This window comes from Diceros bicornis, chromosome 28 (assembly GCF_020826845.1).
Source record: "Diceros bicornis minor isolate mBicDic1 chromosome 28, mDicBic1.mat.cur, whole genome shotgun sequence".
Taxonomy (NCBI): Eukaryota; Metazoa; Chordata; class Mammalia; order Perissodactyla; family Rhinocerotidae; genus Diceros; species Diceros bicornis.
In genome coordinates, this window is record NC_080767.1 from 42,523,310 (window position 1) to 42,550,765 (window position 27,456).

Below are 27,456 nucleotides of genomic sequence, written 5' to 3' on the forward strand. Positions count from 1 at the left end.
GATGTCCCTAGTGTTGCAGGCAGGCTGGGCAGGGCGGGACTCCTGGCCAGGCGGACGGGGCAGAGCTGGATGGCCGCCACGGTGCTGCCAACAGGGGACCTGGCCACATAGGTAGGTCATCTGTCTGGGCCACTGGGTGTGGTCCTGGGCCCTGGGGCCAGAGGCTGGATTTGGGGTCCTGCTGGCTCTGCACTCTGAGGCAGGCACGTCCTTCCCCTCATCCGAACTATAAGGGAGGCTGGTTGGGGGTGGAGGAGGTGGCACCTCACATTCCGGGCAGGGCCTGTCCCCGGGGTGACTCCTCCCCCTGTGGGCGGCTACCTGTGGGGCTGCCTCCACCATGTCCAGGGCCCCGATGGGCCCTCGCGCCCTGTCCAGATGGCAGCCGTCTCCTGGCGTCCTGGTTCCCAGGACAGGTTCTTTTGAATGAGCCTTGGGGGCGGCCCTCCGGCCCTCCATTCTCCATGCTGCCCGGAATTAGGGCCTTTTGCTGCAGACCCCCGTTTCTCTGGGGCTGCTCTGGATGGAGCGCCTGCAGGGCAATTGCTAAAACTAGTAAATACCCCTGACCGCCTCAGCGCTCCTGATCTGCGGAGTGAACTCAGTGAGGCTCACGATACCCACTGGAGGTGGATGGGGTAGGGTGCTCTCCTGGGAGCGCAGGGCTGGGGAAACAGGCCTGGGATCCAGGGTGCTTGGGTGTCTATACTGACTGTTTTTATGGGCAAAAGGGGGCCCTGAGCACATGCCAAGGAGAGCTGGGAAGCCAGCGCCTGCTTCCCAGACCAGCCCCAAGAGGCCAGAGGGCAGGGGTGAGGCGGCTGATGTTTTCTCGTTGGTGCCAGGGCCGGAGCATTCAGCCCCTCGTCCGGCTGCTAGGGACGGCCTCGAGCTGCTCCTCTCTCCTGCACCCGGCTCCCGGCTGACCCTGCCCAGACCGGATCTTTTTTTTTTTTATAATTTTATTTATTTATTTATTTTTCCCCCAAAGCCCCGGTAGATAGTTGTACGTCATAGCTGCACATCCTTCTAGTTGCTGTATGTGGGACGCGGCCTCAGCATGGCCGGAGAGGCGGTGTGTGCCCGGGATCCGAACCTGGGCCGCCAGCAGCGGAGCACACGCACTTAACCGCTAAGCCACGGGGCCAGCCCTCAGACCGGATCTTGATCCTGACGGTCAAGCCTGGGGTTGAGCCCTGCCCCTGCCGCTAACACTGACCCTGGGAGCCACCCCTGCTCCTAGCCCCTCACTGCACCCCCACTGTGGCCCAGGCCGAGCCCAACCCGCCCCCTGGCCAGCTCACTCACCATGCACGGCAGCCACTGGCCCCAGCGCCCTGGGAGGACTGGGGTGGGACACTGCCCAGAGCCCCAGAGCCCCGGCGGGAGTTGAAGTCCTCGCCTCTCTGTCGCTGAGTGACAGAGGTTATTGTGCTGTCACGGGGCCGCCTGGAACTCTGTCCCACCTGCCGAGAGGCAGCTCATCAGGAAGACCCGCTCAGGCTATCAGCCCAGGGCCCAGCAGCCCACCATGCCCACCCAGTTCCCATGAATGTCCTGAAGGTTTCCATCGCAGGCCGGGGACCGGGACAGGCCAACACCTGGAGTGGAGCGGTGGCCGGCCCGCTGTGAGCAGGGGTGGGTGCCGGGACCCTGAGGCTGCTCTGTGAGCGCTCCGTCTGACCCCAGGGCTCCTGGTGACTGTGAGCTACCCCGGCTCCACCCTCGCTCCCCGCCCCTCGGCCGTGTCAACCCTGCCGGCCTGCAGGAGATGATCCAGCCCCGCCCTAAAGATAGCCAGAGGCACTGCCCCCTCTCCCTCGGGGGCCGGGGAGACCAGGGAAGGCCAGCGCCAAGCCCAGGTAGTGTTTGTGACGTAGGCGGCTGTCAGCACAGGGGCGGGTCAGCGCTGCTGGAGATGGCCATGCCTTCCCCTGGAGGGCCGGGGAGCCAGCATGAGGAGTGAGGATTGGGGGCCAGAGTGCCTTTGCTGCTGCCTTCTCCTGAGCTTCGGTTTCCCCATCTGTACATTGGGCTGATCGTGGTGCCTACCTCAGAGGGGTGAGGTTGGGTCAGAGAGAGAATGTCATGGCACCGCCACGCATGGGGGCATGTTATTGGTCCCCTGCACCTCTCTCAGTCTGTGGATGTTCTGAGACAGAAGGACAGGGAGCAGGAGGTGCTGGGGACAGTGGGGGCGCAGAGTGAGATGTTCTGCTCAGCCCCTCCGGGTCTCCACGCTGACCAGCCGTGTCTGCTTCTTTCTCCCAAGGTAAGGCGGGCTCCGTCCACCTGCGGCCACGGATGACCTCATGGCTGCCCTGAGAGGACCCGGGCCCTCCCAGCAGCCAGGCGCCCCACGGGGAGCTCCCCCCGTGGCCTGGTCTGACTATACCGAGGAGCCGGCCCCCCGGGGGAAGGCCTGCAGCCACCCGCTGTGGTCAGCAGGTGAGGAGGCCAAGGACGGGGCCAGCTCAGTGTCATCTGGCCGCCTCTCTGGCTCCTCAGGGGGCCACCAGTCGTGTGCACCTCCCCATGGGCCCTGGAAGGAGAGGCCCCCCCAGGTGCCAGGGCCCCGGCGGCAGCCCAGGGAGAGCAACCCACGGCTAGAGCAGCTGAGGGACAAGATCCGGGCCCAGGTGCGGGGGCAGGCAAGCTGTGCCTCCCTGGGCAGCTGGACCCCCTCCAGTGCCTCACGGCTCTACAAAGGCTCCACGCCAGCCCCCCGGAGGAAGGCCCGAAAGCTGATGAACCCCCCTCCAGCCCCGGCCTGCCCAGGTCAGTGGCAGCTTTCCCTGGCGAGGGGCTGGCGGGTGGGAAGGGGTAGAGAGTGGGTGGGACGGGGCTGCCGCAGGCCAGGCTGTGCTGGGCCCCTGGGTGGACCCGCCTGGGCCGGTGGCCAACTGGGGAGGGGAGTGCAACGTGCTGCCCGGGCCCCGCTAGGGGCTCACAGCCTGGAAGCCGTGTGGGGGTTAGCGTCCTCCCGGGAGGTGCGTCCCAGCTGGGCTTAAGCACTAGAAGACTTGACTCACGGATGGTGATGGAGACAGGCTGGGGAGGCTGATGGAAGCAAGAGGGATGATGCGATGGAGGCAGGGTGCCTGCAGGGTGTGCCATGAGGCGTGGAAGGGACCGGGTCCCCTGGGCCTGGAGTGTGCAGCCCTGAGGGAGAGGGCTGGGGTGGGCGGGTGGCGCTGTCAGGTATGTGGAGGCTCAGGTCAGGCGCACCCTGAAGAGCCTGCAGGGGATTTGTAAGGTCCTCAAGACCAGGCATGTTCCAGCCCCGGGGCGTGGGGTCCAGGCCAGGGCCAGGGTGGGGATTTAAAGAAATATTCAGCACAGCCTCTCTGTTGGACAGACGGTAGAGACAAAACCTTCTGGCTTTTCTTTCCTTGGAGCTGCATAACTTTTCTAGGAGACAGGAAAGATGTTTTCTTTTTTATTATTTTTAAGATATACTCTTTTGTTTTTTAAAATTGTCATAAAATATATATGACATAACATTTACCATCTTAACCATTTTTAAGTGCGCAGTTCAGTGGCATTCAGCACATTCTCATTGTTGTGCAGCCGTCCCCACCATCCGTCTCCAGGACTCTCTCATCTCCCCAAACTGAAGCTCTGTCCCCATTAAACACTCACCCCCACCCCCTCCCCCAGCCCCTGGCACCACCATCCCACCTCCCATCTCTGTGGGTTTGGCTCCTCGAGGGCCCTCACAGGAGTGGAGTCCTACAGGATTGTCCTTCTGTGACTTTTTCTTAAAGGAGGCAGCACTGCTGCTTTGTCGTCTGGAAAGCACGAAGAATGACACGGAATGGTCACTGCTCCCAGTGTGCCTCACTCCCCTAAACTGCCCCAGTTAACACTTTGGGGTGCGGCCGCTGCCGGGAGACAGTTGTGCTGGTTCTGGTTGGGAAGCTGCGCCGCCGCCAGCCGGCCAGCTGAGCACCAGCATGTGTCCGGACCGGCCTGTGGGATGCGCTCAGGCCTGAGGCCTCCATCAAAGGCGTTGTGTTTAAAAGCTTTTGAATGGGGACCTTTTCCTGGAAATTCTTCACGGAATCTCTCTCCTTACAGTGCTCCCTCGTTATCACTCTGCTCCAGGCTTAGGCGTCCTGAGTGCAACTGAGCACAGAGTCAAAGACAAGGCCATCCCTGGCCAGGACCGTGAGCCCTCCAGAGTCTCCCAGAGCCAGGCTTCAGGTGAGTGGCTCTGCGGCTGGCCACGCTGGCACCCCCAGTTGGATGCTCAGGCCCCAGTGTGGGGAGCACGGTTCTGGACCCAGCATGCTCCATGCAGTTCTCTCTCCCCCTGTATGATTGGCTCTGTTATGATCCCCACTCAAAGATGAGGACACTGAGGGTCAGGAAGGACCCCAGCCATGAAGGGGCCAAGCAGGGATTTGGAGCCAGCCTGCCATTCTCTGGAGCCAGATTTCTCACCCTCTGCCTCCCCAGCAGGGAAGGAATCCAGGCAGGCCCTGGAGGGCGGGCTGGGGCTTCAAGGGCAGAGGAGCTGGGCAGGGGCGTCTCCTGGCTGAGATCTCCTTCACGAAATAGGTGAGGTCTTTCCTGCATGGTCACGTGCGAGCCACAGGGACTGGGCCTGAGGCCCTCCAGGTGCTGCCAGCTCCTGGGCTCCCCGTTCCATCTTGCAGGCAGGAGGCACTGCCCGCCTGTCCCCCCGATGTCCCCGCCTCGCCCAGGAGGTGCTGAAGGGTTGGCAGTGGGTCGGCAGACTTCCAGACAGGTGGGGAAGGGTCCAGGGGCCGAGGGAACCACTAGGTTTTGGCTCACTTGCTCACTGAACACACGGGAGGGGTAAGGATGGAGAGGCGGACAGGAGCTGCTCCCGGGGCCTGGAGGGCAGCAGCGTTGAGGAGCCTGGACTGCATCCCCGGCAGCGGGCCCCAGTGGAGGTTTAAGCAGGAGCCACGGCGAGTTTGGGCTTCGGCAGACTCGCTCTGCAGGATGGGGAATGGGGGAGGAGGCTGTCTCCACAGTCCAGGGAGAGGCAGCCCCACTCCAGCAAGATTCCGGAGACCCCAGAATGGGGTGAGGGAAGGACTTGGGAGCAGAGGTCAGCTGCCCCAGATGCCCCAGGCTGCTGGGGTCTCCCGCCCAGGGGAACAGGGTGGGTTTTCCACGGGGCCGTGGGGAGGATGCAGTGAGAGTCGGGTGCCCAGGGGCCAGTTGTCACCCGTCCCACTGGCATCGTGGTGGGGAGGGTGGGGTGAGGGTTGGCCGACACTTGAGCGGGGACCTCACTGGGCAGCAGCCACACAGACACGCTTTCTGGTATGTCCAGTCCCAGCAGGATGTGTGAGCAAGTGCAGACGCAGCTGAGGTCTGAGGGGCAGAGTCCTCTCCTCGAGCCCAGCTCTGGCCCAACCACGGGCACCGGCAGCTCCCCACAGGAGCTGGGGCACTCCTGCCCTGTCCCTTTCGTGCTGTGGCTCATGGCAAACGCTCCTGTCTTCCTCCTCCTCCATCCACGAGGACCCTGATGGCCTCAGCTCATCCAACTGGTCACCCTCCCTGTCCCCACCTCGCGGAGGCCGCTGGGGCCCGTCAGCCAAATTTGGGACTCAGCCATCAGTCACTCAGGGACCTCAGGACCCAGTGTCATTGGTCACCAGCTCCTGGCAGTCACATTTCATCCTCCCAGTTTTAGAGCCTTCTGGAAGCAGGGTGTGGGGGCAAGGCCTGGGTCTTTCTTTTTTTTAATTATGGTAATCTACACATAACATAAAATTTGCCATTTTTAAGTGCACAGTTCAGTGGCATTAAGCACATTCTCATTGTTGTGCAGCCACCACCACCACTATCTCCAGAATTTTCATCTTCCCAAACTGAAGCTCTGTCCCCATTAAACACTTGCCCCCAGCCCCTCCTGTCTCTGTGTTGACTCCTCTCGTCTCTCACATGAGGAGAGTCCTAGAGGATCTCTCCTTTTGTGCCGGCTGGGTCTTTTTTTTTTTTTTTTTTTGTGAGGGAGATCAGCCCTGAGCTAACATCCGTGCTCATCCTCCTCTTTTTGCTGAGGAAGACCGGCTCTGAGCTAACATCTATTGCCAGTCCTCCTCCTTTTTTTTCCCCCCAAAGCCCCAGTAGATAGTTGTATGTCATAGCTGCACATCCTTCTAGTTGCTGTATGTGGGACGCGGCCTCAGCATGGCCGGAGAAGCGGTGCGTGGGTGCGCGCCCGGGATCCAAACCCAGGCCGCCAGTAGTGGAGCACACGCACTCAACCGCTAAGCCACGGGCCGGCCCCCGGCTGGGTCCTGAGGCTCCTCCTGCCGTCAGGGCCGGGGCGCTGAGGAGGGAGGGTCAGGCCAAGGCTAGGACCCAGCGCACTGGAGGCCTGGAGGGTCCTTCGGGCCAGTCTGTCCCTGCCGCCCCGGCCCCGCGGGGACATTGCGCCCGGGCCCGCCCTCACACGCCCCCTGGCTGGTTGGCTTTCTGGTGCTTCACAGATGCAGCTCCTCCCCCAGCTGTGGACAGAGACACATGAGGCCAAACGGCGCAGGGAAAGGCGACCACACTGGTCCTCAGGAAGTCGGTCCACGCTGGTTGGCCACTGTGCTTGCCGGGGACTTGCACAGCCTCCTCCCCTCTGGGGGTCTCCGTGTCCTCACCTGTTGTGCCAGGGGTGGACCCTGCCGTGGGGAGGCCCCTCCAGCTCTAACTCTCATTCTCCCTCCCCCTGCTGAGCTGATGTTCAGTCTGGCTGGCTGCCATGCCGTGGGTTCACTTGTGGGCCCATTCAGTCATTTATTCATTCAACAAACATGAGTGCCATGGGCCAGCCCTGAGCTGGGTGCGGGAGACCAAGATGGGAGGCTGTTCCTGTCCTCGCGGTTCTTGGCCTCCAGACGCCCGGGAATTTGTGCAGTCAGGGTGCGCTGTGAGGGAGGGTGTGGCGTGCCCGGTCCTGCTGGGGGAGAATGCCTCAAGGGGTCAGACAGTCAGGTGTGCCCCCTCTGGCACTCGCTCAACCGCCAACACTGGCGGGTAGGACAAGGGAACAGGCAGGATGGCACATTGCTCCATGGGTCCGGGGCGGCAAGGCGGCCGTTCTGTGTGCTGTGTCACTACTCACCCTTTCTCCCTTCCTTCCTCTCCCACCCCTATTGCTAAAGTTCCACGGGAAAAAACCAGAAGGATGAAAGGTAGTTCTTGCAAAAGAGAGAAGGCCCCCAAGTCTCCCACCCCTAGAAGAGCCGCCAAAGACAAAGGTAAGGTTTGCTCGTTCAGGTCCCCGGCAGGGCTTGGGGGCACAAGTGCACTGTCCCGGCTCACTAGGTGGGCAGTAGCTTTCGTTTCTAGTGCCAGGATGGCTGGCTGCCTGTGGTGTCTGGAGCACTGTGGGCGCAGGGTTCGGGGGGGCATCTGGGATTGGCAGGAGCCGGGCTTGAGTGGGGATCTGCGGTGCAGGGAGGTGGGCAGCATGGGCGTCTGTGTCTCCGGTGACTGTAGACCCTGGCCATCACTGGAGTGGCAGGTGACGGCCGGGGCAGGGGGTCATCCGTTGTGATGAAGTGAAAGTCTGCAAACCCATGTGCGGTTAGCCATCCTTTCAACAGTCCTAGATAGAGAACATCTATAATGACACAGAGCCACTTGGCCACGCTTTAGTACGCATTTGTAGTCTGCTGCTACACGAGTGTTGCCGTGTCTGAAACGGTCCATGAAGGCAGGCGGCCCGGAATGTGTGTGGTTGAAGACATGTCTGCTTTTCTGTTACACGGCATTGCTTACCGAGTGTTCCTGTTTGCTGCCTTCAGCAGCGGGGAGTCTGGTCGAGGGCGTGAGTCTCCCTGCCACCCTGGTGTGGGATTTAGAATTCCAGGCAGCGAGCCCATGGTCTCCTTTCACCTGAGCACTTGGTGACGGGAAAGGCCTTGGGCAGTGTCCACTCTCTCCAGCCCCTTTAGCACTTGGAGCTGTCATGCAGGGGTGCAAATCAGCTGACCACTTGTGTGACGATGGTTTCATAAATGTGTCCTGGGAGAGTTCTATTAAGGGGTCTTGGCAGTGGTGGGCCTGCAGTCACAGAGCAATTTCTAGTTCGGGCGTCTCTTCCCTGATGGCTGGGCGGGGAGTGGCGCCCAGCAAGGACCTGGCTGTGTAGCCTGGATGCTTTTGTGGAGCTTGTGGGATGAACCCGAGAGGATCCATCCACCCCCAGGAAGGGCTGGGTGTGGGTGTGTGGGGAACGAGGGAGGCAGCGTCCCTCTGGGGCTCTCCTTTAGAATGTTCTCGGCGGTCAGGGCGGAGTCGCCATACACACTGCCTGGCTCCTTGTGTCCCGTGCACTCTACGGACATGACTCACGTGATCCTAACAGCTCCCTCTGAAAGGTTGCTTCCATTTTATGAATGAGGAAACCGAGGCTCAGAGAGGTCCAACAGCCTGCCCAGGGCAGCACAGGCGAGCCCAGGTTGGGTCCTGACCTGTCCAGCTCAGGCCTCTGCTCCTCACCTGAGAGATCCCAGCTGTGCGTACCTGGGACCACACCTGGGCACCTTTTCAAGGTCCTCTCATGGGTCCCGGGCTCTGGGACCACCACTTCACAGGGTTTGGGGACACCACCAAGAGCCCCCAGGTGGGGAGAACCCTACCCACTGGGGCTGAGCTCGGCTCTGTGGGGCCCTCAGTCTAAGAGTATGCAGCACTGGGGTGCAGCTTTCGAGCTGCTCCTGCACATCTCTATGCCTCAGTTTCCCCCATGGCATGAGATCACAATCCTGGACCGAGAGTGGACGGTGTGTGCTCTGCCCAGGCCCAGGCGCCCGTGTTTCTGCCCCACGTCATCAGACTCCCGCCGCCTCTGCTCTCTGGGAGAGCCGCGGTTCCAACAGAATGAATGGATATCTTCCTTGTCCCTGCCTTGTTGAGATGGGCCCTGAGTGACGGGGGGAAGCTTGGGCAGGGCTGCGTGGCACTGGGACAGATGCTTTTATTTAGCTGGGTGAGAGGGGACGTGGGAGAGGAGGGGAAACCTCCACTGGAACCAGAGAGGGAGGGATGCTGGGAGACACAGAGAAGGTTACGGAAGGCCCACTGAACATGCACAAAATATAACAATTTTCTGCATCATCGTCTTCCCCCTCCCTCAGCTTTTTGGTTTGTTTTATTTTAATGGCTCACTTGAAAAATGACCTGCTTTCTGCCTGACACTGGGTCAAAAGGGCGTGCCACGGGCTGCATTCATCATCGTAACCACCGTGTCACCCTGACGGAGCTGACCATTAGTTTCTGTCAGTGACGAAGTCACAGCTGGGCGAAGGAGAGATGAGTTTGGGTTCAGAGGTCAGAGCCACAGGACTTGGGAATTGGATGAATTGGAAATTTGCTGTAGTTAACAAAAAATTAAATCTCAATAGTTATAAAATATTCATCCATCCGGGCTGAAGGAAAATGAAGCCCGATATTTAATTTCAGATTATATCACCTCACTTTGCATTTTCTATCATAGATTAGGTCGGCCCTGGAACTTCTGACAGGGCACTTGGGGACTTCATCCATTTCCACAGATTAAAAATCCTCTCGTAAAAAAATTAATTGCCATTAAACCGCTCAGTGAGAAAAAAATGTGCCCATCAGGACCCATTTATTGACCTGGACCCCTCTGGCGGGCTAACGGGGGAGTTGAGCGGCCAGTGATGGAGGGGCCTGTGGGGCGGGGGGTGCTGAGAGGGGCCTGGCCAGCAGGCTGCCCCCTCCCCACCTGGCGGGGTCCCTGCCCAGTGCCCCAGCCGAGGCCAGTTTTGTGCAATTCAGCAACCATAGGGCAGGACGGAGGGCCCTTGCTGGGGATCCCAGCCCCACCGTCCCACTCAAAACCCACATGTGGCCAGGTGGGCAGTCCTGGCCTCAGCCCTGGCCTTTGACTCTGCCCTGAGCCAGCAGAATCCTGACCCTTCTGGACCCAACTCCTGCAGTGATAGTGACCACTTTTTCATCCCTGTGGCCCTGTGGGGAGGTGCTTACAGATGGCGAAACTGAACTTAACAGAGAAATTAAGTTCCTTGCCCAAGGCCGAGAGCTAATGATCAGCAGAGCCGGAATTTAAACCCAGGTCTGGGGCTCCTGAAACCAACCTCTTAACCTCTGGAGTCCCCCAGGGGCCTGGCAGTGGAGGGTGTGGCCTCAGCGGACCTGTCCCAGAGGGGCGTGGCTTAAAGAGGGCGTGACCTCAGTTCCTGTCCCAGCAGGGGATGTGGCCTCAGGGCGTGGCCTCAGGGGCCTTTCCCAGGGGTGTGGCCTCTGGAGGGCTTGGCTCTGCATGGCCCCTTCCCCTTCCTGGATCTGCAGCCTCAGTCCTGTGGCTGATGTCTCTGGGTCTGGGCATTGGGGAGGGTGCCATGTCTGGGGGGCAGTGTGTGCTAGGGATGCCCTAACCCTATCTGTTGCCCGCCCACTCTGGATGTCGGCTCTCTGGATGGTCTCTGCTGGAAGGCACCCTCACTTGGCAGAAATGCCCCCTCCTTGGGGGGCAGGAGAAGTCTTGGCCTGGGTGGTGGTGTTTCCGGTGGTGCTGCCGTGGGCTGGCCCCCTGGGGGAGGTGCAGCACGTGTGTGTCTGTGTGTGTGCACAAGTGATGTGAGCTAAAGGCCAGCCACCACCCGCTGCCTCTCCCAGGGCCCTTGTGGATGGGTTTGGAATGACAGTGGGGCTGATATTGGCATTTGGTGAGCGTAATCTGGATTATGAAGTAAAACCTCGATAAATGGCCTTTATTATGTGGCGACATCTATTAAAGAAAGCTCGTTTGTGTTTGGGGGGTGGGGGCCTGCGCATTCTGGCCTGGGCATCTTCATTGACCACCCCCCCAACAGCTTTAAGTATCACCAGCTTAAAAATTAATCTTCTCCAGCCCAGTGCAAATGATCAGCTATAATGTCACCCACCACTTGCCCTATGGTGATGTGTGTGCTGGTGGATCGTTATTATTACTGTCACCTTAAAAAGCAAATTCACCTATTTTATCCTCAAAACGAGTTTATTTGGGAATAGCCAAAAGAATAGCTATTCACGATGTGCATGCTTTGGAAAACCACATGCAAATCCAGAGAACAAAGGAGGGAGCTGCTTTTATAGAGAAAAAGGGCAAGAGGGTGAGGCTGTTCTAAAGGAAAGTCCATTGGGGGAGAAACAGATCAGGGCGGCAACGGATTCTCATTGGCTGAGCTGCGGCATTTCTGATTGGCTGGGCTGTGGTGTTTCTGATTGGCTGGGCTGTGGTGTTTCTGATTGGCTGACCTGTTGCCAGGTAGAGAGAGAAATCTTCCCTCAGGAGTAAAGTAGTTGTACTTCCTATTTGGAGTGATTGACCACATGTTATGGGGTGAGAGCTCTCAGCTCCAACTGAGTTGAGGTTTGTGTTATTAATTTCTATGTTACTATCATTATTTTTGGCCAGCACGCACTGAGCATGTGTGGTGTGTCTGGGCCCGTGTTGAGTGTTTTACAGACAAGCCGTAGGGAACGCATTTTATTACCTCTGTTTACTGAAGAAGAGACTCGAGGTCAGAGAAGTCAGGTCACATTTCAGGGTCATCCTGGGACTCAGCCCCTCCTCTTGCTGGCTAGTGGCTGAGGGTGCAGCTCTGCCCCAGAGGGGCCTGGATACTAGGGATGTCACCCCGAGCCCCCCAGGAGCATGTGAATTGGTCTCCTGGGGCTCCATGAGGTGCCAACCTCCTCATCTGGGCTGGCGTTCGGAGAGCCCTGGACTCCCAGCTCTTGGGTGTGTTTTCTCTGTTCAAGACTCTGAGTTGGTTGGTGTTTCCGCCTGGAGAAAAGGACCAGCCCTGGTGAGGGTGCTGCTCGGGCCCCCTCCCGTCATCCCCAGGCTCCAGAGCAAGGCGCCCTCGGGAGACCCGGCCCCCGCCGCAGAATTAGGTACCTCATGCCTCCGCCTGGGGCTCTGCCCTCCTCTGCTGTGGCACCTGGGGGTGGCACGGAGGGAGAGACGCCTGGGAAGGAGGTGGCATTGGGTGCAGAAGCAGCACTGCCCTCCCCGCGACCTGTCAGACGCCCTCCAGGCCCCCATCAGACGGGACTTTGGGAAGTCATTTTGTTTAAAAGCCTCAGAAAAGGATTTCTGTCCCCGAGAGGCGCTGTTTTGGCTCCCAGGAGGCAGGGCTGGCCATCGAGGCTTTGCCGACTTAGGGCCGTAGAACAGGAGCTGGCTTCTCCAGCAGACGCCCGTCACACCCCATGTGTGCTCAGTTTCACCGTGTCCAGAGCGGGCAGTTCTGTGCCAGGTGCCCAGGCACAGCCTCGGGTCACCCCAACGTGGCACCTGTCCCCAGAGGGCTTCTGCGGGTGATGAGGGGTGCGGAGGCGAGAGGGCACCTCTCTGGGGGCGGACCAAGGGTCCCCCTGGGTGGAGGAACTGGCCTTGAGCTGCCTGTCTTTGCAGGAGATAGCAAGACAGTACGAGCTGCTGAGAGCTCCCCTCTCCTCCCCCGCGCACCCAGTCCAGCCTCTGTCTGCAGTGGCCCGCAGGTGACTGTCAACACGCCCAACCTGCCTTCCTGCCATCAGCCCATGACCATCCACACTGCTACGGCCATCCTTCGAGACCTCCGCCAGCAACTGCAGGTTGGGCTGGAGTTGGCCCGGGACCACCACCCCAGGGCCGGGCTGGAGCTCGGGCCCTCAAAGCTGCGGCTGAAGGACCTGGCTGGGAGGAGGCAGCAGGGCCCCTGGAGCACTCCAGCCGTGCAGGGCTCCTTCTCGAAGAGTCCTTGGGCCACAGTAGGGGGGCAGCCCTCCTTCCAGAGGGCTGGGAGCTTCCCTACCGGGCAGCGCTGGAGCGCCCCGGCCCGGCAGGCCTCCTGTCCACAGAGGGCCTGGGCGGCCCAAGGACGGGACCTCTCCTTCCAGCGGCCTGGGAGCCCCTCTGAAAGATTGGGCCCCTTCCCGCAGCGGCCGTGGAGCGCCTCGGCCCGGCAGGCCTCCTGTCCCCAGAGGGCCTGGGCCACTCGTGAATACTGGGAGGCCGCTGCCCGAGGACCACGGAGCCTTCTGGAAAGGGCAAGCCCTCCCGCCCAGTGGCCCTGGAGCGCTTCCTTCACACAGAGGACCGGCACCCCCTGCAAAGGCCGGGGCTCCCTCCTGCCGCCCTCGGGAGCGAAGCTTGCCTGGCTGCCTGCCCGCAGTGCCTCTCGGAACACACCCGGGAAGGAGAACGAGGGGCGGGCACCGCTGCCCTGCCCGAAGCCCCGGGGGCCCCTGGGCCACCCCTACAGCTCCGAGTCCTTGAGGGACTTCATGCGCCAGAAGACGCGGGCCAGGCGGCAGCAGGCCCTGCAGGAGAAGGCCTCGGCTGTGCGGGCGCTGGAGCAGAGGAGGCAGAGGCTGCAGGCGGTCTACAGGAAGCAGCGGGAGGCCGTCCTGCGCAAAGCCGTCCCTGTGGTCTCCCAGACGACCCCTGGCATCGTGACCTTTGTCCCGCATGCTGCACAGTCCAGGGTACGTGTTGGGGTGCGGGTGAGGATGGGGGACCGACCAGCTCAGCCACTGAGCTCCCCGGGGTCCCCACACACCTGCCTTCCTGGGTACAACAGGGCCCTGCAGGGACCCCATTGCCTCTGACGCCCAAGGGGTCCCGCCCGAGACCCCCGTGGAGGCCAGGGCCAGCTTTGAGGCCGAGACAGACTTTTGGGGTCTTCTGGTCTGGGGTGGGGCTCTGACTGCGTCCTCCCCTGCTTTAGGCCCTGGAAGCCCCTGGGAGCCTGCGGTCGCCCGTGCTGGAGTGGAGCAAGGTGACCTCTGGCATGGTGCTGGGGGACCAGGAGGCCCCGGGCAGGTGGGTAGCAGGCGTGGGGTTGCACTTCCTGGGCGGGGCTCCCCCGGGCAGGGGTGGGCGTCCTCACCCTGTGCTGCGCAGAGCAGTGATCACGGGGTATCTGTTTCATTGAGGTAAGAGTCCCATCACACAAAGTTAACCGTGTGAAAGTGAATAATTCGGTGCACTTAGCACATTCACAGTATTGTGCAGCCACCACCTCTGTCTGGTTCCAGAACATTTCATCACCCCCAAAGAGAAACCGCATCCCCATTAGCGGTCACTCCTCACTCCTCTCCCACTCCTGGCAACCCCCAATCTGCTCTCCATCTCCGTGGATCCATCTGTTCTGGACATTTCCCGTAAATGGAGTCCACAGCATATGACCTTGTGTTTGTCTCCTTTCACTGAGCATAATGTTTTCTAGGTTCATCTCTGTTGTAGCGTGTGTCTGGACTGCATTCCTTTTTCATGGCTGAGTAATATTCCATTGTGTGATATTGCACATTTTGTTTATGCACAGGGCAGTTGATGGATACTAGGCTGTTTCTCCCTCTTGGCTACTATGAATCATGCTGCTAGGAATGCACTGTTTGAGTACCTGATTTCATCTCTCCAGGGTGCATCCCTGGGAGGGGAATTGCCAGATCATATAGTAACTCTATGCTTAACTTTTGAGGACCTGTGGACTGGTTCCTGCCTCAGCCACACCATTTTGCATCCCACCAGTGGTGTAGGAGGATCCCCGTTTCTCCGTTTTCTGTTTTTCCCTTGCTTTGCTTTTGTTTTATTTTTACTACCATGTATTTTAATTTTGCCGGGGCAGCTGTCCAGAAGGTCCTCCCCCAGGCAGCATCTTGAAGCATGGGGTCGGGGAACTTCCTCCACTCTGCTTGGGGGGATTGAGTGTCGCCGCCCACTAGAGGCTGGTGTTCCCAGTGCCTGCCCTCCCCTGGGAAGGGCTCCATGGAATGCCACGTGGGCCTCAGGCCAGTGCCAGCCTCTCCCTGGCCACCTGCACAATGAAGGGGAGAGGGCGGCATGACAAGGAACTCACGGCCAGGCTCCCTGTGCACGATCTGTTCATGGCAGGAGTGGGGAGCTGGCCCGGAGGCTGAGGACGGGGTCCCCCTCAAGATGCCACCGACCAGGAGCCTCCTGCCCTGGGCTCACTCTGGACCTGGCCCCTGGATGTGGCTTTGGCAGCCAGTGTCCTGCGAGGGGGCTTTGGGCTGACCCCCTCAGTGCTCAGCTCCCACCCCACTTTGCAGCTCTCCACCCCCCATGTGGGATGGACACCCCTCCCCTGGTCCCTGGAACTTTCTCTGGCTCCCTTTTGTTTCATTTTGTCTGAAAAGTACACATTCTTGGGCCACTCCCCAAGATCTTGGGTAGCCCAGGAGTCTGCATTTTAACCTTTTTCAAGTCGACATCTGGTAACATCCAGACAAGGACACAGGTCCTAAGTGTGCAGCTCAATGGACGTTCGCACACTGAGCACATGTGTAACCCGCACCCGGACCCAGAAACTGAGCACGCCCCGAGGGCAGCCGGCGGAGGGCTCCTGGCTGTCCTGATGCGATGCTGGGGGTTCATCCTCGTGGATGCAGAAGGCTGTGGGGTCTTCGTCTTGCTTCATTGTGTGCTGCTTCTTTTTTTCACAAAAAAATTGTGGTAAAGTACACATGACATAAAATTACCATTTTAACCTTCTTTAGGTGTACAATTCAATGGCATTAAGCACATTCTCATTGTTGTACAACCGTCAGTACCATCCATCTCCAGGACTCTCATCTTCCCAAACAGAAACCCTGTCCCCATTGAACACTCACCCCCATCCCCTCCCGCAGCCCCTGGCACCACCATCCACTTCCTGTCTCTGTGGGTTTGACTCCTCCAGGGCCCTCAAATAAGTGGGATCCTACAGGATTTGTCCTTCTGTGACTGGCTTCTTTCACTGAGCACACTGCCCTCCAGGTTCATCCAGTTTGTAGCATGTGTCAGGATTTCCTTCCTTTTTAAGGCTGAATAATGTCCCACCATATATTCACACCACATTTTATTTATCCATTCATCCATCAATGGACACTTGGGTTGTTTCCACCTTTTGGCTCTTGTGAATAGTGTGCTGTGAACATGTGTGTGCAAATGTCTCTTCAAGCCCCTGCTCTCACTTCTTTGGGGTGTATACAGGCGTGGATTGCTGGGTCACATGGTAATTGTATGTTTACTTTTTGAGGAGCCTCCACACTTTCCACAGAAGCTGCACCATTTCACGTTCCCACCAACAGTTCACAAGGTTCCAGTTTCTCCAACACTTGTTATTTTCTTTTTTTAAAATTTTATTTATGTATTTTTAATTTTTTGTTTGTTTTGTTTTTGTTTTTTGTGAGGAAGACCGGCTCTGAGCTAACATCCGTGTCCATCTTCCTCCACTTTATGTGGGACGCCGCCACAGAATGGCCTGTCAAATGGTGCATCCGTGCGCGCCTGGGATCTGAACCCGGGCCGCCAGCAGCGGAGCGTGCACGCTTAACTGCCATGCCGTGGGGCCGGCCCCCCAACACTTGTTATTTTCTGTTTTTATTATTATTATTATTTTTTTTTTTGTGAGGAGATCAGCCCTGAGCTAACATCTGCCAATCCTCCTCTTTTTCTTCGCTGAGGAAGACGGCCCTGGGCTAACATCGGTGCCCATCTTCCTCCACTTTATATGGGACGCCGCCACAGCATGGCTTACCAAGCAGTGCGTCGGTGCGCGCCCGGGATCCGAACCAGCGAACCCCGGGCCGCCGCAGCGGAGCGTGCGCACCTAACCGCTTGCGCCACCGGGCTGGCCCCTTATTATTATTATTTTTGACAGTGGACATCCTGACGGGTGTGAGGTGGGATCTCATGGTGGTTTTGATCTGCGTTTCCCTGATGATCAGTGACATTGAGCATCTTTCCTGCGCTTCTTGGCCATTTGTGTATCTTTGGAGAAACCCGTCTTGGCCATTTGTGTATCTTTGGAGAAACGTCTGCTTGGGTCCTTTGCCTGTTTTTTAATCGGGTTATTGGGGTTTTGTTGTTGAGATGTAGGAGTTGCCCACATCCTCAACCTTTCTGACAGTTGTGTGCGGCCCACTGTGTGGACACCCCGTAACCAGCCCCCTGGGCATAAACCGACGTGTAAACAGACACTGGGCCTGTCACAGAAGCTGCCACCGTGCCCATCCCTGCACACGTGTGTTTCACACACGCCACCGGGGACGGCTGCACCAGGCCTGACTGTCGCCCTCTCCCTGCAGCTTCTGCCTGTGTTTGAACAGAGCCCTGCACCACGCTGAGACTCTGGGGACGGGAGGCCCCCAAAATGGCTGGGGTGGTGGCCCCCTGCTGATGGGCCCCCTGAAGCTCCAGGACCTGACCACCCGCTACCCGCGCCCGGAGCTGTGCATCTACCTGGACCCCGAGGAGGCCGAGCGCCTCGGCACGCCGGGCCCCCTGCACTTCCGGTACAAGCAGGCCCGGCTGCAGGCCCTGGAGACCATGGCCAACGTCCTGAAGCAGCGGATCGACATCCTGACCGCGAAGCTGCAGGAGTCCGAGGCAGTGGGCACCCTCGGGGACCCGGTCTCAGACCTGCCACCCTCCTGCCCCAGCACCGAGCCTGCTGCCCCCACGCCCGCAGCCCCAGCCTGCCCTGGAGACTGGATGCCCAGCGGGGGCAGGGGGGCGCCCCGGGACTGGGAGGACATGCAGGCCAGGCCGCTTCTCTCTCCCACCCGCCTCCCGGACGACGAGACGCTGCCGTGGAGCCCTGGCTGGGAGTGGCAGCAGAGCGGGAGCCTGAGGGGCCACCAAGCCAGCAAGCCCCAAGGTAGGGCTGCCCCCCGGGCCGCGGATGGCTGCCAGCCCCGACGGTGGCCAAGGGGACCTCACTTTCTCCCTGTCCCTTGGTTTCTTCTCTTGAGAGGGGGGATATAATGACAATGCCATAGCAGTTGTCCAGGCCATTTGAGGAGGTGACGTAGGTGACAGTCCTGGCACAGTGCAGAGCACATGCTGAGTTTTCCATCAGCCTCAGCCACTGTCACCGTCTTGGCTCTGGCTGGAGGAGGGGTGAGGCCTGGTCCTGAGACTCATGTGACCGCCACCTCCCTGCCCTGCCTCCCGTGGAGGGACAGGGAAGTGGGACGAGGCGCCCAGGGCCCTCCTGCTGTGGGGTGGGTGCCCCCCGCCCCGCTCCCCACCGACCAGCAGCCCTTCCACTCCTGCCGACGTGTGGGAGGTGCAGTCCTGGTGCCCATCTCTCCAAAGGTTTCATGGAGGACGGGCATTCGGAGCTGGACAAGAGGCTGGCGAGAAACGCGGCATCCTGCCAGACCCTCGGCTCCTTCACAGGGAGGTAAGCCCAGGAACACCCTCCTTACGCCCTGGCCGTGCCGTGAGCTGTTGGGGGCTGCCTCTCGTGCCCCTCGGTGCCCAGCCTGCGCTGGCCAAGGCCAGGAGTCTGGGGGCAGCCAGGCCTGGCAGGGGGGTGACACAGCTCCTGACCCGTCCAGAGAAGCCCCCAAACCTGAACCAGGTCGTGCTGGCTCTGACGCTGGCCAGGGCCGGGCGGGCGAGCCCCATTCACGCAGTAGCTCCCAGACACCTCTCTGGCTGGGCTGTGCGCAGTAGGCCCTTGACCAAAGGCCCCCGTGCTGTCCCCTCCTCGCCACGCTCCTCTGCACTGGCTCAGGGCCCGGGGGAGATACTGTGGCCAGGCTTGCCCATGGGGTTGGCAGGCTGATTGTGTCCAGAGGACACTGATGGAGGCAGTCCTCCCGTCCAGTCCTCCTGTCCTTCTTGTGGCTTCCGTCCCCAGTGCTGGCTGTGGCCTTCTCTGGGGGCTACTTCACTCAGGTCCCTTTGCATGGGTCCAGGGGACACAAGTCCAGTTGCAGACAGATGACTGGCCTGAGGCTGGGGCACTGGGGGACCTCGGCTGCCCCACTGTCCACCCGGCCGGCCCAGCCTGGGGGGCCTGGGATGTGGCACGAGCAGCTGCTTTCCTTGGGACCTTCTGCTCTCCCCACTCTCACCCCAGGACCTCAGAGCCTCAGCCACCCTCCCCCAGCGGTCCATTTGCTGTCACTTCCTGTGCCCTGCTCTGTGCCCCAGCCCCTCGCAGTTCTGCTTTTCCCTCTGGAGGGGCGTCCTTCCTGCCCCTGTGGCCCCTGTGGGCCCTCTAGTCCCTGGGCAGCCTTGTCCACGAGGGCCTCTGCAGGTCGGTCTGCGCAGGGAGCTGCCCCCGGCCGATATCTCACCTTCGCTGAGCAGCTGTGGCCCCAAGTCCTGGGTCATGAACATGTTCTCCTGAAAAGACCCCTCTCTGCCACCCCAACAACTATTCCTTCAGCCCCATCGTCTGCCCACCGGCCTGGCGTCTCCTTCCCGTGCCAAAGCAGGCACGGGCCCTATCCAGTCTTCCCCAGCAGCCAGAGCGCCCTCCTGGTCCCCAGCGCCACCCGGTCCTGCCCATGGCTCCCTGGCATGCCACCTGCTCCCGGAGCTTCTGGGACCACCCCCGCCCCTCTCACCTCTCTCTCCTGGGTCTGATGCGCCCTGGGGCAGTGGTCCCCAGCTTGGCACCCGGGTCAGGGGGCCTTGTGGGGCCGGCCTGCGGCTGTAGTGCCTATAACAGACGGGGGGGACTGCGGGTGGGCCACAGGGTAGCTGTGCAGCAGGGAATCCACGTGTGGGTGGGTTGTGTTTCTGAGGAGAGGGGGCCTGATGCCCCTTCACATAGAGCTGCCCCAGGGCATCCTGGGGGTCCCTGCAAACCAGGGTCTGGCTTAAAGCTGTTGACCTTGAGCAGAGTCTCATGCCCAGGCAGCCTGAGTCCTCCCTAGGAAATGGGGGGGGGTGTCCACTTTGAAGAGGAGGGGCAGTTCCCCCCATCATCTCAACCCCTCCCTTCCGCCTCGCCTCTGCTCCCCTTCCCCTCCCTCCCGTCTCCCCACCCCCAGCACCCCCAGGGCCCAGCCTTGTCTAGTTGGTGGAACTGAATTGTTGCCACCAGTAGGGAGCAGCATTGGGCTGGACGTCTGTTCTCTGCACACACTTGCATCTCCTCCACTGGACCTGGAGAAGGGGCGAGGGATGGGGAGAACTCTCCAGAGGTTAATTTTGATGCCCCAACGACCCAGCACCCTTGTGGCAGGAGATCAGGGCCCCTCAAGGCCTGGGCCTCTCCGGGCGTCCAGGAAATGTGCCTGGCCTGTCTTTCCTAAAATAGCAGTCGCCACTCACCACTTCATGGGGCTCTGGCTTTGTGGCGGTGCCTCTGGCCAGTTTCTGAGTTGGGGTGGGACGATTTCCTCCCCCCAGTCCTTTCCCTGCTGGGACCACGGTGCTCAGTGGTGGAGTGGGGGCCCAGCCTGTTACTAGCATCATGTAGTGAGGATGCAGGGGTTTCCCACCCTCCAGGGGCTTGGGCCCCAGGATGCCCCGGCCACCCCAGCATCTCTGGAAGAAAGGGTGCTGGAGTGTGTGCCACCCCGTGGGCCTTCCCGTGCCTCATGCAGTGCTTTCAGACCCCGTGAGATGTGTTCTCATCCACATTTTACAGATGGGGAAACTGAGGCTCAGAAAGGAGAAGTGACTTTGCCCAGGATCACCCAGCTTGTGTGGGGGCAAGCCAAGATTCAGACCCAGGGCTTGGAGTCAAGAGCCCATGGTTTTTCCACGATGCCCATTTCCTAGTCCAGAGGTTCTCAAACTGTTCCCCGGGAACTCATTAGAAATGCAGAGTCCCGCCCACCCTGGCCTTCCTGAGTCTGATACGCTGGGGGTGGGCCCAGTGGTCAGTGTTTTCCCAAGTCTTCTGGGTGATTCTGGTGCACACTGAAGTTTGAGAACCACTGCCCTAGAAAGTCTAGACCAGTGGTCAGCAAGCCACAGACCCGAGGCCCACCACCTGTCTTTGTCAATAAAGTTTTATTGGCATACAGCCCCGCTCATCCTTGACATAATGAGTGTGGCAGCTTTCACGCTGCAAGGCAGAGTTGAGTAGTTTCCCCAGAGATAGAGACTGTGTGGCCCACGAAGCCTAACTATTTACCATTTGGCCCGTTATGGGAAATGTTTGCTGACCCCTGCTCTAGATAACTGAGGGAGACACTGGTTTATCAATCGATGGACCTGCTGGCGTTCCCTTTACTAAGCCCTGGAGGAGGTGGCTCCTTCCTGCCGTTTTTCATCTGCTCGGTGGGGGTGAGCAAACTAAGTTCGGGATCGGGATGGAGGGAGTGAGCCTGAGCCCAGAGAAGACCTGTAGCCGCCTCGTCCCTCCTCCCCCTCCACGGGCACACGTTCCTGGAGCAGCCCTGGCTCCAGCCCCTGGGCCCGTCCCTCACCTCTTCAGCCCCAGGGCTACTCCCTCTTTCTGGAACACTCTTTTCCACTATCTCCCCTGCAAGACTGTGAGCTGTGGGGCGGAGCCCGGTGGTGGGTCACCCCCAGACCCCACACAGCACCTGGCACACAGCAGGTGCTGGACAAACACCTGTGGCCCGTGGGCCCCAGTGCTGCTGGAGGAAGGCAAGTCCCTGCCCCGGGCTCCACGGCCCGCAGGCGTGGCTGGCGTCATCTGTCACTGGAGCAGGTCCTGGGTCGCTGCGTGTCCTAATGAGAAACATGAAGCGAGGCCGGGCTGTGTGCACCCCGTTTACACATTCATTTTCTGTGCCCCCAAAGCCCCTACTCTGGGCAGCTGCTGCTCACCTGTGCTCGGCGGCTCTCCCGCCAACCTGGGTCGCTGCCCTCTTGGGAGAGGCCCGATGTCACGCCTTCCTCCTAATCCTGTTGTCGGATATGCTGGCCAGCCTCGGGTGGGAGCTGAGCTCACCCTGATGGAGGGCAGGCCTCTGGGTCCTACCAGCCTGGTCTGACCCCTGCCTCCTCAGTCACCTGGCCAGCTCAGGTCCCCCAGGGACGGGCAGCAGTGTTTGCCTGGAGAAGATGGTGGGGAGGGTTAGAGCTGGTGTGTGGACCCCGCTCCGCTCTGGGCCTGGTGGACAGTGCCCCTTCGCAGACGGCAGAGGGGCTGACAGAGATGAAGAGCCTGTCACTCCCAGAGCAGCCACTTGCAGCTTTCCCCAAAGGGCCTGGGGCAGGAGCAGACCCAGGGCAGGTGTGGGCTAGCGGGCAACGGGCACTCTGATCCCAGCTCTAGCGCCCAACTGTGGAAGCCAAGCCTCAGCCGCCCTTGCTCTTGCCAGGAGCTGGTCCCCCCAGGACCTGAGTGCAGAGCCCCTAGCCGCTGCTTCACAAATGAGGCCCTGCCAAGCTGGGGGACACTGTGAGTGTCGGCATCTAGAGGGGCCACCGGTTCACCGCTGCCCTCCTGGCCCTCTGGTCACAGGCCCAGGCCTCATAGGCCTCTGGCTCTTGGGTCCCGCCCTAGACACTGTGTGGGTCTGAGAGCTGCTTCAGGCCCCGGGAGCCCAGATTCCTGGCCCCCAGTCCCCCGGCTGCCTCCTACCTCGTGGATGTTCACTGCCCGACCCTCCTCACGCGTGTTTTGTGTCCCCAGCTCACGAGGAGTGCCAGCCACACTGGACCCCACCTGCGGCTCCCTGCGGCCGGAGATGCCATGGGCCAGAGGGGCGGGCTTGGTCACGCCCTGGACTGTCCGGAGCTGCGGTAAGGGCGAGCCTGCGGCCAAGCCCTGGGCTGGCTGGTCGGGTGGCCGGGGAGGTCCACTGGGGACCGCCTCCACTGCCCGACGCTGCGGCGACGTCCTGCGGGTGTAGAGAGAGCCTTTTCTACTCTCTATGCGTGGAGAGCGTCCACGCGTCAGTATTAAAGTTTTTAGGAGGTGTGTGGGATCCAGCTGCCTGCTCCGTGCTCTTGCCATGCCTGTGCCATGACTGACAGTTCCTCCGAGGGGGGCCAGTAGCTTATCTCATTACCAGCTGCTCCTGGGGCTGCTCTGCAGACGTGGGACCCCACAGACACTTCCTTAGAGCCCCGTTGGCCCAGGCTCTGCCTTCTGTGCTGCTGAAGGGTGTTTGTTCCCGGGTCACAGAGGAGGGGACTTGCTGAGGGCCCTAGAGCTGGTGTGTGGCAGGGGGCGTGGAGGTGGTGCCCCTGCTCAGTGCCCACTCCCCTCTCCCAGGTTTGGGGGCTTTGTCCAGACAGCAGGCTGGGCCCGGGCCCCGAGGGCCTGTGCAGTGGGACATGGGCTGGACGTAGGGACATTTCTGTCCAGTGTGGGTTGGGGGGGGGCAGTTGGAGGGGCCGTCACAGCAGCTGGGAACCGAGCGCCGACTCTGAAAGGCCTGGGATGGACTTTTGCTGGTTAATCGCCGTTTTTCAGTTGGTTTTCTTCTAAAGTTTTAAGAAAATGGGAGTGAAACACGCTCATGTCCGGCTGTAGAATCAGACACTGCGGGTACATTCAGAGTGAACCCCCCAACCCCACCCCAGCCACCCGGGGCAGCCCCCGATAAAACCTGTACCTCCTTACAGGCAGGTGGGGGCTGCCCATCCCACAGGGAACAGTGAGGCTGTGGGACCCAGTGGCCTGCGAAAGCCCAGGGGGGCAGTTAGCAGCCCCGCTGTCCCCTGGTGCCTGGGGGAGGGCGGGGAGGAATTTCAGCCCTGGGCTCCGTAGTCCCACAGAGCTGGGCTCAAAGCTGTTCCTCCACGGGCAGCTGGGAGTGTGGCAGGCGCTTCCCGGATTGGGACCTGCAGTGTGCCACAGCAGACACCTGGCCTTCCCTGGCAGACTCAGGACCACAGGCCAGGGAGGGCAAAGGGGCTTGTTTCCGGGTTGGGGGCAAAAACCCTCCAGGGGCTACCAAAACACGCCTGCAGGGCCAGGCCTCCTCGAGCCCACCCAGGGGGTCGTGTGTGAGCTGTGGACGCATGTGCAGTGTGTGGGTGTAGAAGGGGCCTGTCGGGCTCACACCTGAGCCCTCTGAGGGAGAAAGAGTTTGTGCTAACCCCTCCCACGGTCAGTCTCTCCCTCCCTCCCTAGCCTCTTATTCTGGGAGACTCTCCCAGTCTGGGGTGGGGGCTGCAGGGGATCCCAGCCTGTGGCTCTGCCCAGAGCCTCAGTAGCCTCCCAATGTCCTTGTTCATTCCTCCCTCCCTCATTCGACACACGCTCGCTGGGCACCTGCTGAACCTGGCTCTGACCCAAGACCAGACCCTGTCCTCGAGGCACCTGCCTTTTTGGGGGGGCGCTGGGTCAGAAGATGCACAAGTGACAATACACAGCACGTCAGGTCCTGAGGGATAAGTGCCAAGGAGGAGAATCTACCAGAAGGGGGTAGATTCCCAGCTAGAGCTTCCAGCCCCTCCTCGCCCCAGAAAGTGCAGCCCAGAGAGGGACAGTGAGCTGCCTGGGGGCACCCAGGGATGGCTGGGACCAGAGCTCAGACCCAGATGCCAGTAGTCTGTCCCCCCTTTCGCTGTCTTTCCAGAAGGCTGGCTGAACAGGGGGCAGACCAGCCTCTGGAAGGGTCAAGGACAATACCTGACCGCAGCAGGGTGGCTGCCTCCTGGCCAGGATCCTGCAAGGGGGTCAGGCTCTGGCCTTCCCCTCGGAAGGGGCAGCCCTCTCTTTACCAGCACCCCCGTTCACATCACTGAGGAGACGAGCAGTAGCAGGCTCCCTACTCTTGGATGGGCCACGATGCCAGAGCCCCATGGGAGGCTCTGCCAGGGGTGCCCCTGCAGCAAGGTGAGGGTGCGGGCCTGGGAACCACCTGCTTCGGCGGCTTGAGGGGAAAGAGCAGACAGCCCCTCTCTCCACGGCCTCCGCACCTGGGCCCTTGGCTGCCTGAAGACCTTCGCCAGGGCTGGTCTGACGGCAGCTGGGGCAGCTGCTGGGAACCTGGGCACAGCTGTGTGTTCTGGAAAGCTGGGAGAGCTCAGGCAGCCCCGGCACCTCCTGACCATCGGCTCCCCCATCTGTCAGATGTGGTGATGTGACGACTTGGGGAGTTAAGACAGCAGGCCAGTCAGCTGTGAGGACAGCCACGAGTGCTGGGCGTGCGATGCCCGTGGCGGGGGCCTGGAGGTGGTACGGCATTTCGGGGCAGGCAGCCCCTCCTGGAACCCGTGGGGAGGGGCAGAGAAGGACACCCTCTCTGCATCCCCCAAGGGAAAACTGTCAGTCACTGGCTGGAAGGATAACATCCCTGAACTGTGGACCACAGATCCCGGGTCTGGAAGGTGCGAGCATTCCCACGGGTTCATTCCCTCGAGGCACGTTCAGGGGTGACAGGGCCAGCACAGACAAGAACTGACATCATCAGCCCCTTCTTGCAGAGCCGCCCCCTCCCTCGGGTGCCTCTCAGCTGGACAAGGGCCCGGGCCACAGAGCTCCTGAGAAAGGAGGGGCCTGGTAAAGGGTGCACCAGCCCAGCTGCCCTGGGGCCTCGGGCTCCCCAGGGGCCACCCACACTGCTGTGCCTTCCAGAGAAAGGGAACAGGGCAGAGCTGTCCCTCCAGCCACCCGCCTCAGTGAGGACGTCCCTCCTGGAGCCCCTGAGGTCTGGTCTGGGTGGAAATGTTGGCCGGGGGTGCTGGCAGCTGCTACAGGCTGACCCTGAGCAGGCCAGGTGCCAGGCCTTCCAGAAAAACCTGCTCCTCTCCCTGGACGTGGGGAGCAGGTTGGGCGATGGGGCGAGGGCTCACCCCAAGTTCTCACCCTCCTGCGTGAAGAGGCCGAGCCCTCAGCCAGCTGCCCTTGCACCCCCGTCAGGCTAGGCAGGGTCTCCTCTCTGCGTGTGCGGACTGCAATTCTCTGACAGATCTCTTTAACCTGAGACCACAGGCAGCCCCAAAGAGTCGTTTGAAATCCAAGCTGTTCCTGCTTGGAGTGCTGAGCAGGACCTCTGGGAGCCAGAGACCAAGCAGTGAGCACCACCAGGGGTGCCTGTGCTGGGCTCGCGTCAGACGCCTCCTATAGGAAGCCTCCCAGATAACACTCAGGCTGGGTCAGGTGCTGCTGCTCACCCTGTCAAAGCCTGCTCTGTGGGTGTTGAACTCATGTTTGTGCATCTGTCTCTGGGCCACGTCCAGACTCTGAGAGTCTGGTTCTCATTGCAGCCCCGGCCCCTGGAACAGCCCTGCCATGCATGGGGTGCCCGGGGAACAACTGCTGAAAGCATGAATGAACTACTGAGCGCCCCAAGTACCCCTAGGCCAGGCCCTGCGTGTCACACAGCGTCTCGGTCTCGCCGTGCCTCAGGGGTGGGTCCCATCCTCACGCCCATGTTTATGGAAGAGGAACCCGATGCTCAGAGAGGCATCTGTCATCTCTGACCAGTAAACAGCAGAGCAGGAATTCCAACCCAGCTCTGAGTTACTCGGCTCCAGCGTTTACCAGTGGAGGCGACGCTGTCCAGTAGAACTTTCTAGGCTCAAACATCTAGACCAGCAGTCCAACAGGACGTTCTAGACTCAAACATCCAGCACGGTGTTATCCGATAGAACTTTCTAGACTCAAACATCTAACACTGTTGTCCAACAGAACGTTCTGCCATGAGAGGAATGTTCTAAATTCTGGGCTATCCAGTAGGGTAGCCACCAGCCACCTTGGCTGTCCAGCCATTGAAGTGTGGCCAGCGTGACTGAGGAGTGGAGTTTGACATTTTATTTCCTCTTAAGTTTAAATGGAACCAGCACGTGTGTCTGCCGGCTGCCGTGCTGGACAGTGAAGCTCTCCCTCTCAGACGCGGGGTCTCCCACCCGGGGGGGCGGGCCTTCAGCTTCGCTCTGACCTGAGGCTGTGATTCCCCGGCCCCAGGCCCGTAACGGAGAACACCCCTGGTTGTCAGCGTTATCAGCATCATCACTATTGGCAATAACAACAGCTTCCAGCTGCTCGGCGTGTATTAAACCATCTCCTTGGATCCTCAGCTGCTGGGCACTGTGGGGCAGTCTATGGTGCTGGATTCTTGGGGCTCTCACCAGTTGTCATTAGAGGAGTTGGAGAGCGAGACCAGTGCCATCCTCTGCTCAGCAGGGTGACTCTGGCGTCTCTAGGGGCCGGCCAGGGCCATGCCCATCTCGGGGACAGCTTGCTTTCTCCTGGGTCACAGCTCAGAGCTCAGGGGCATGCAGCCTGTGTCTCCCTGGTGACCTGTTGGGGGTGCTCCTGTGGCCAGAGATGACCAGGAACCCTCCCTCCTCAGCCACAGGGCTGGGGCCTCGGGCCTCTGCAGCTACTGGGTGCCTGAGGAGGGTCCGCGGGAGCTTCGGCCGGCGGGGCTTGGTGGACGACTGGGCCCTTTCTCTGGCTTCAGCCTCTCTCGAGGACCACAAAACCAAAGCACGGGAGGGTTTTTCCCTTCTCGAGGGAACTTCAGCTCAGAACAGACACTTTAAACCAATTCCTGAAAGTGTCTTCATTTCCCATAGTGGCAAGGTAGTGGGGAGGAGGAGGGAGCGCTCCAAGCATCACCCAAGTGCTCAGTACATGTTCGGTGGCCAGAGCCCTGCTTCTCACCTGGGCTTGGTGCTTCAGAGTTTTCTCAGCTGCTGTGGAAATGCCCAGGAACTGGTTTAGCTATTGTTCACAGCTCTTTAACCACTCTAAACATGGGGAGCTGAGCTGCTCTGTCCTGGGAAGGAGAGCACAGGAAGAGGATGCTATTCTCTGT

The 27,456-nt window shown here is 60.4% G+C and overlaps 1 protein-coding gene across 1 annotated transcript in view; it reads left to right on the plus strand.

The window, feature by feature from the left end:
* Nucleotides 1-1,548: 1,548 nt before the first annotated feature.
* CCDC187 (coiled-coil domain containing 187) overlaps nt 1,549-27,456 on the plus strand; it is a 47,438-nt gene continuing 21,530 nt past the window's right edge. Inside the window, exons 1-12 of the mRNA XM_058524690.1 lie at nt 1,549-1,628; nt 1,690-1,862; nt 2,278-2,778; nt 4,081-4,206; nt 7,146-7,241; nt 7,655-7,813; nt 11,602-11,913; nt 12,437-13,491; nt 13,734-13,828; nt 17,098-17,669; nt 18,110-18,197; nt 22,371-22,480. Of these exons, the coding sequence (XP_058380673.1) occupies nt 1,549-1,628; nt 1,690-1,862; nt 2,278-2,778; nt 4,081-4,206; nt 7,146-7,241; nt 7,655-7,813; nt 11,602-11,913; nt 12,437-13,491; nt 13,734-13,828; nt 17,098-17,669; nt 18,110-18,197; nt 22,371-22,480 (3,367 nt within the window). The remainder of the gene's footprint in view (nt 1,629-1,689; nt 1,863-2,277; nt 2,779-4,080; nt 4,207-7,145; nt 7,242-7,654; nt 7,814-11,601; nt 11,914-12,436; nt 13,492-13,733; nt 13,829-17,097; nt 17,670-18,109; nt 18,198-22,370; nt 22,481-27,456) is intronic.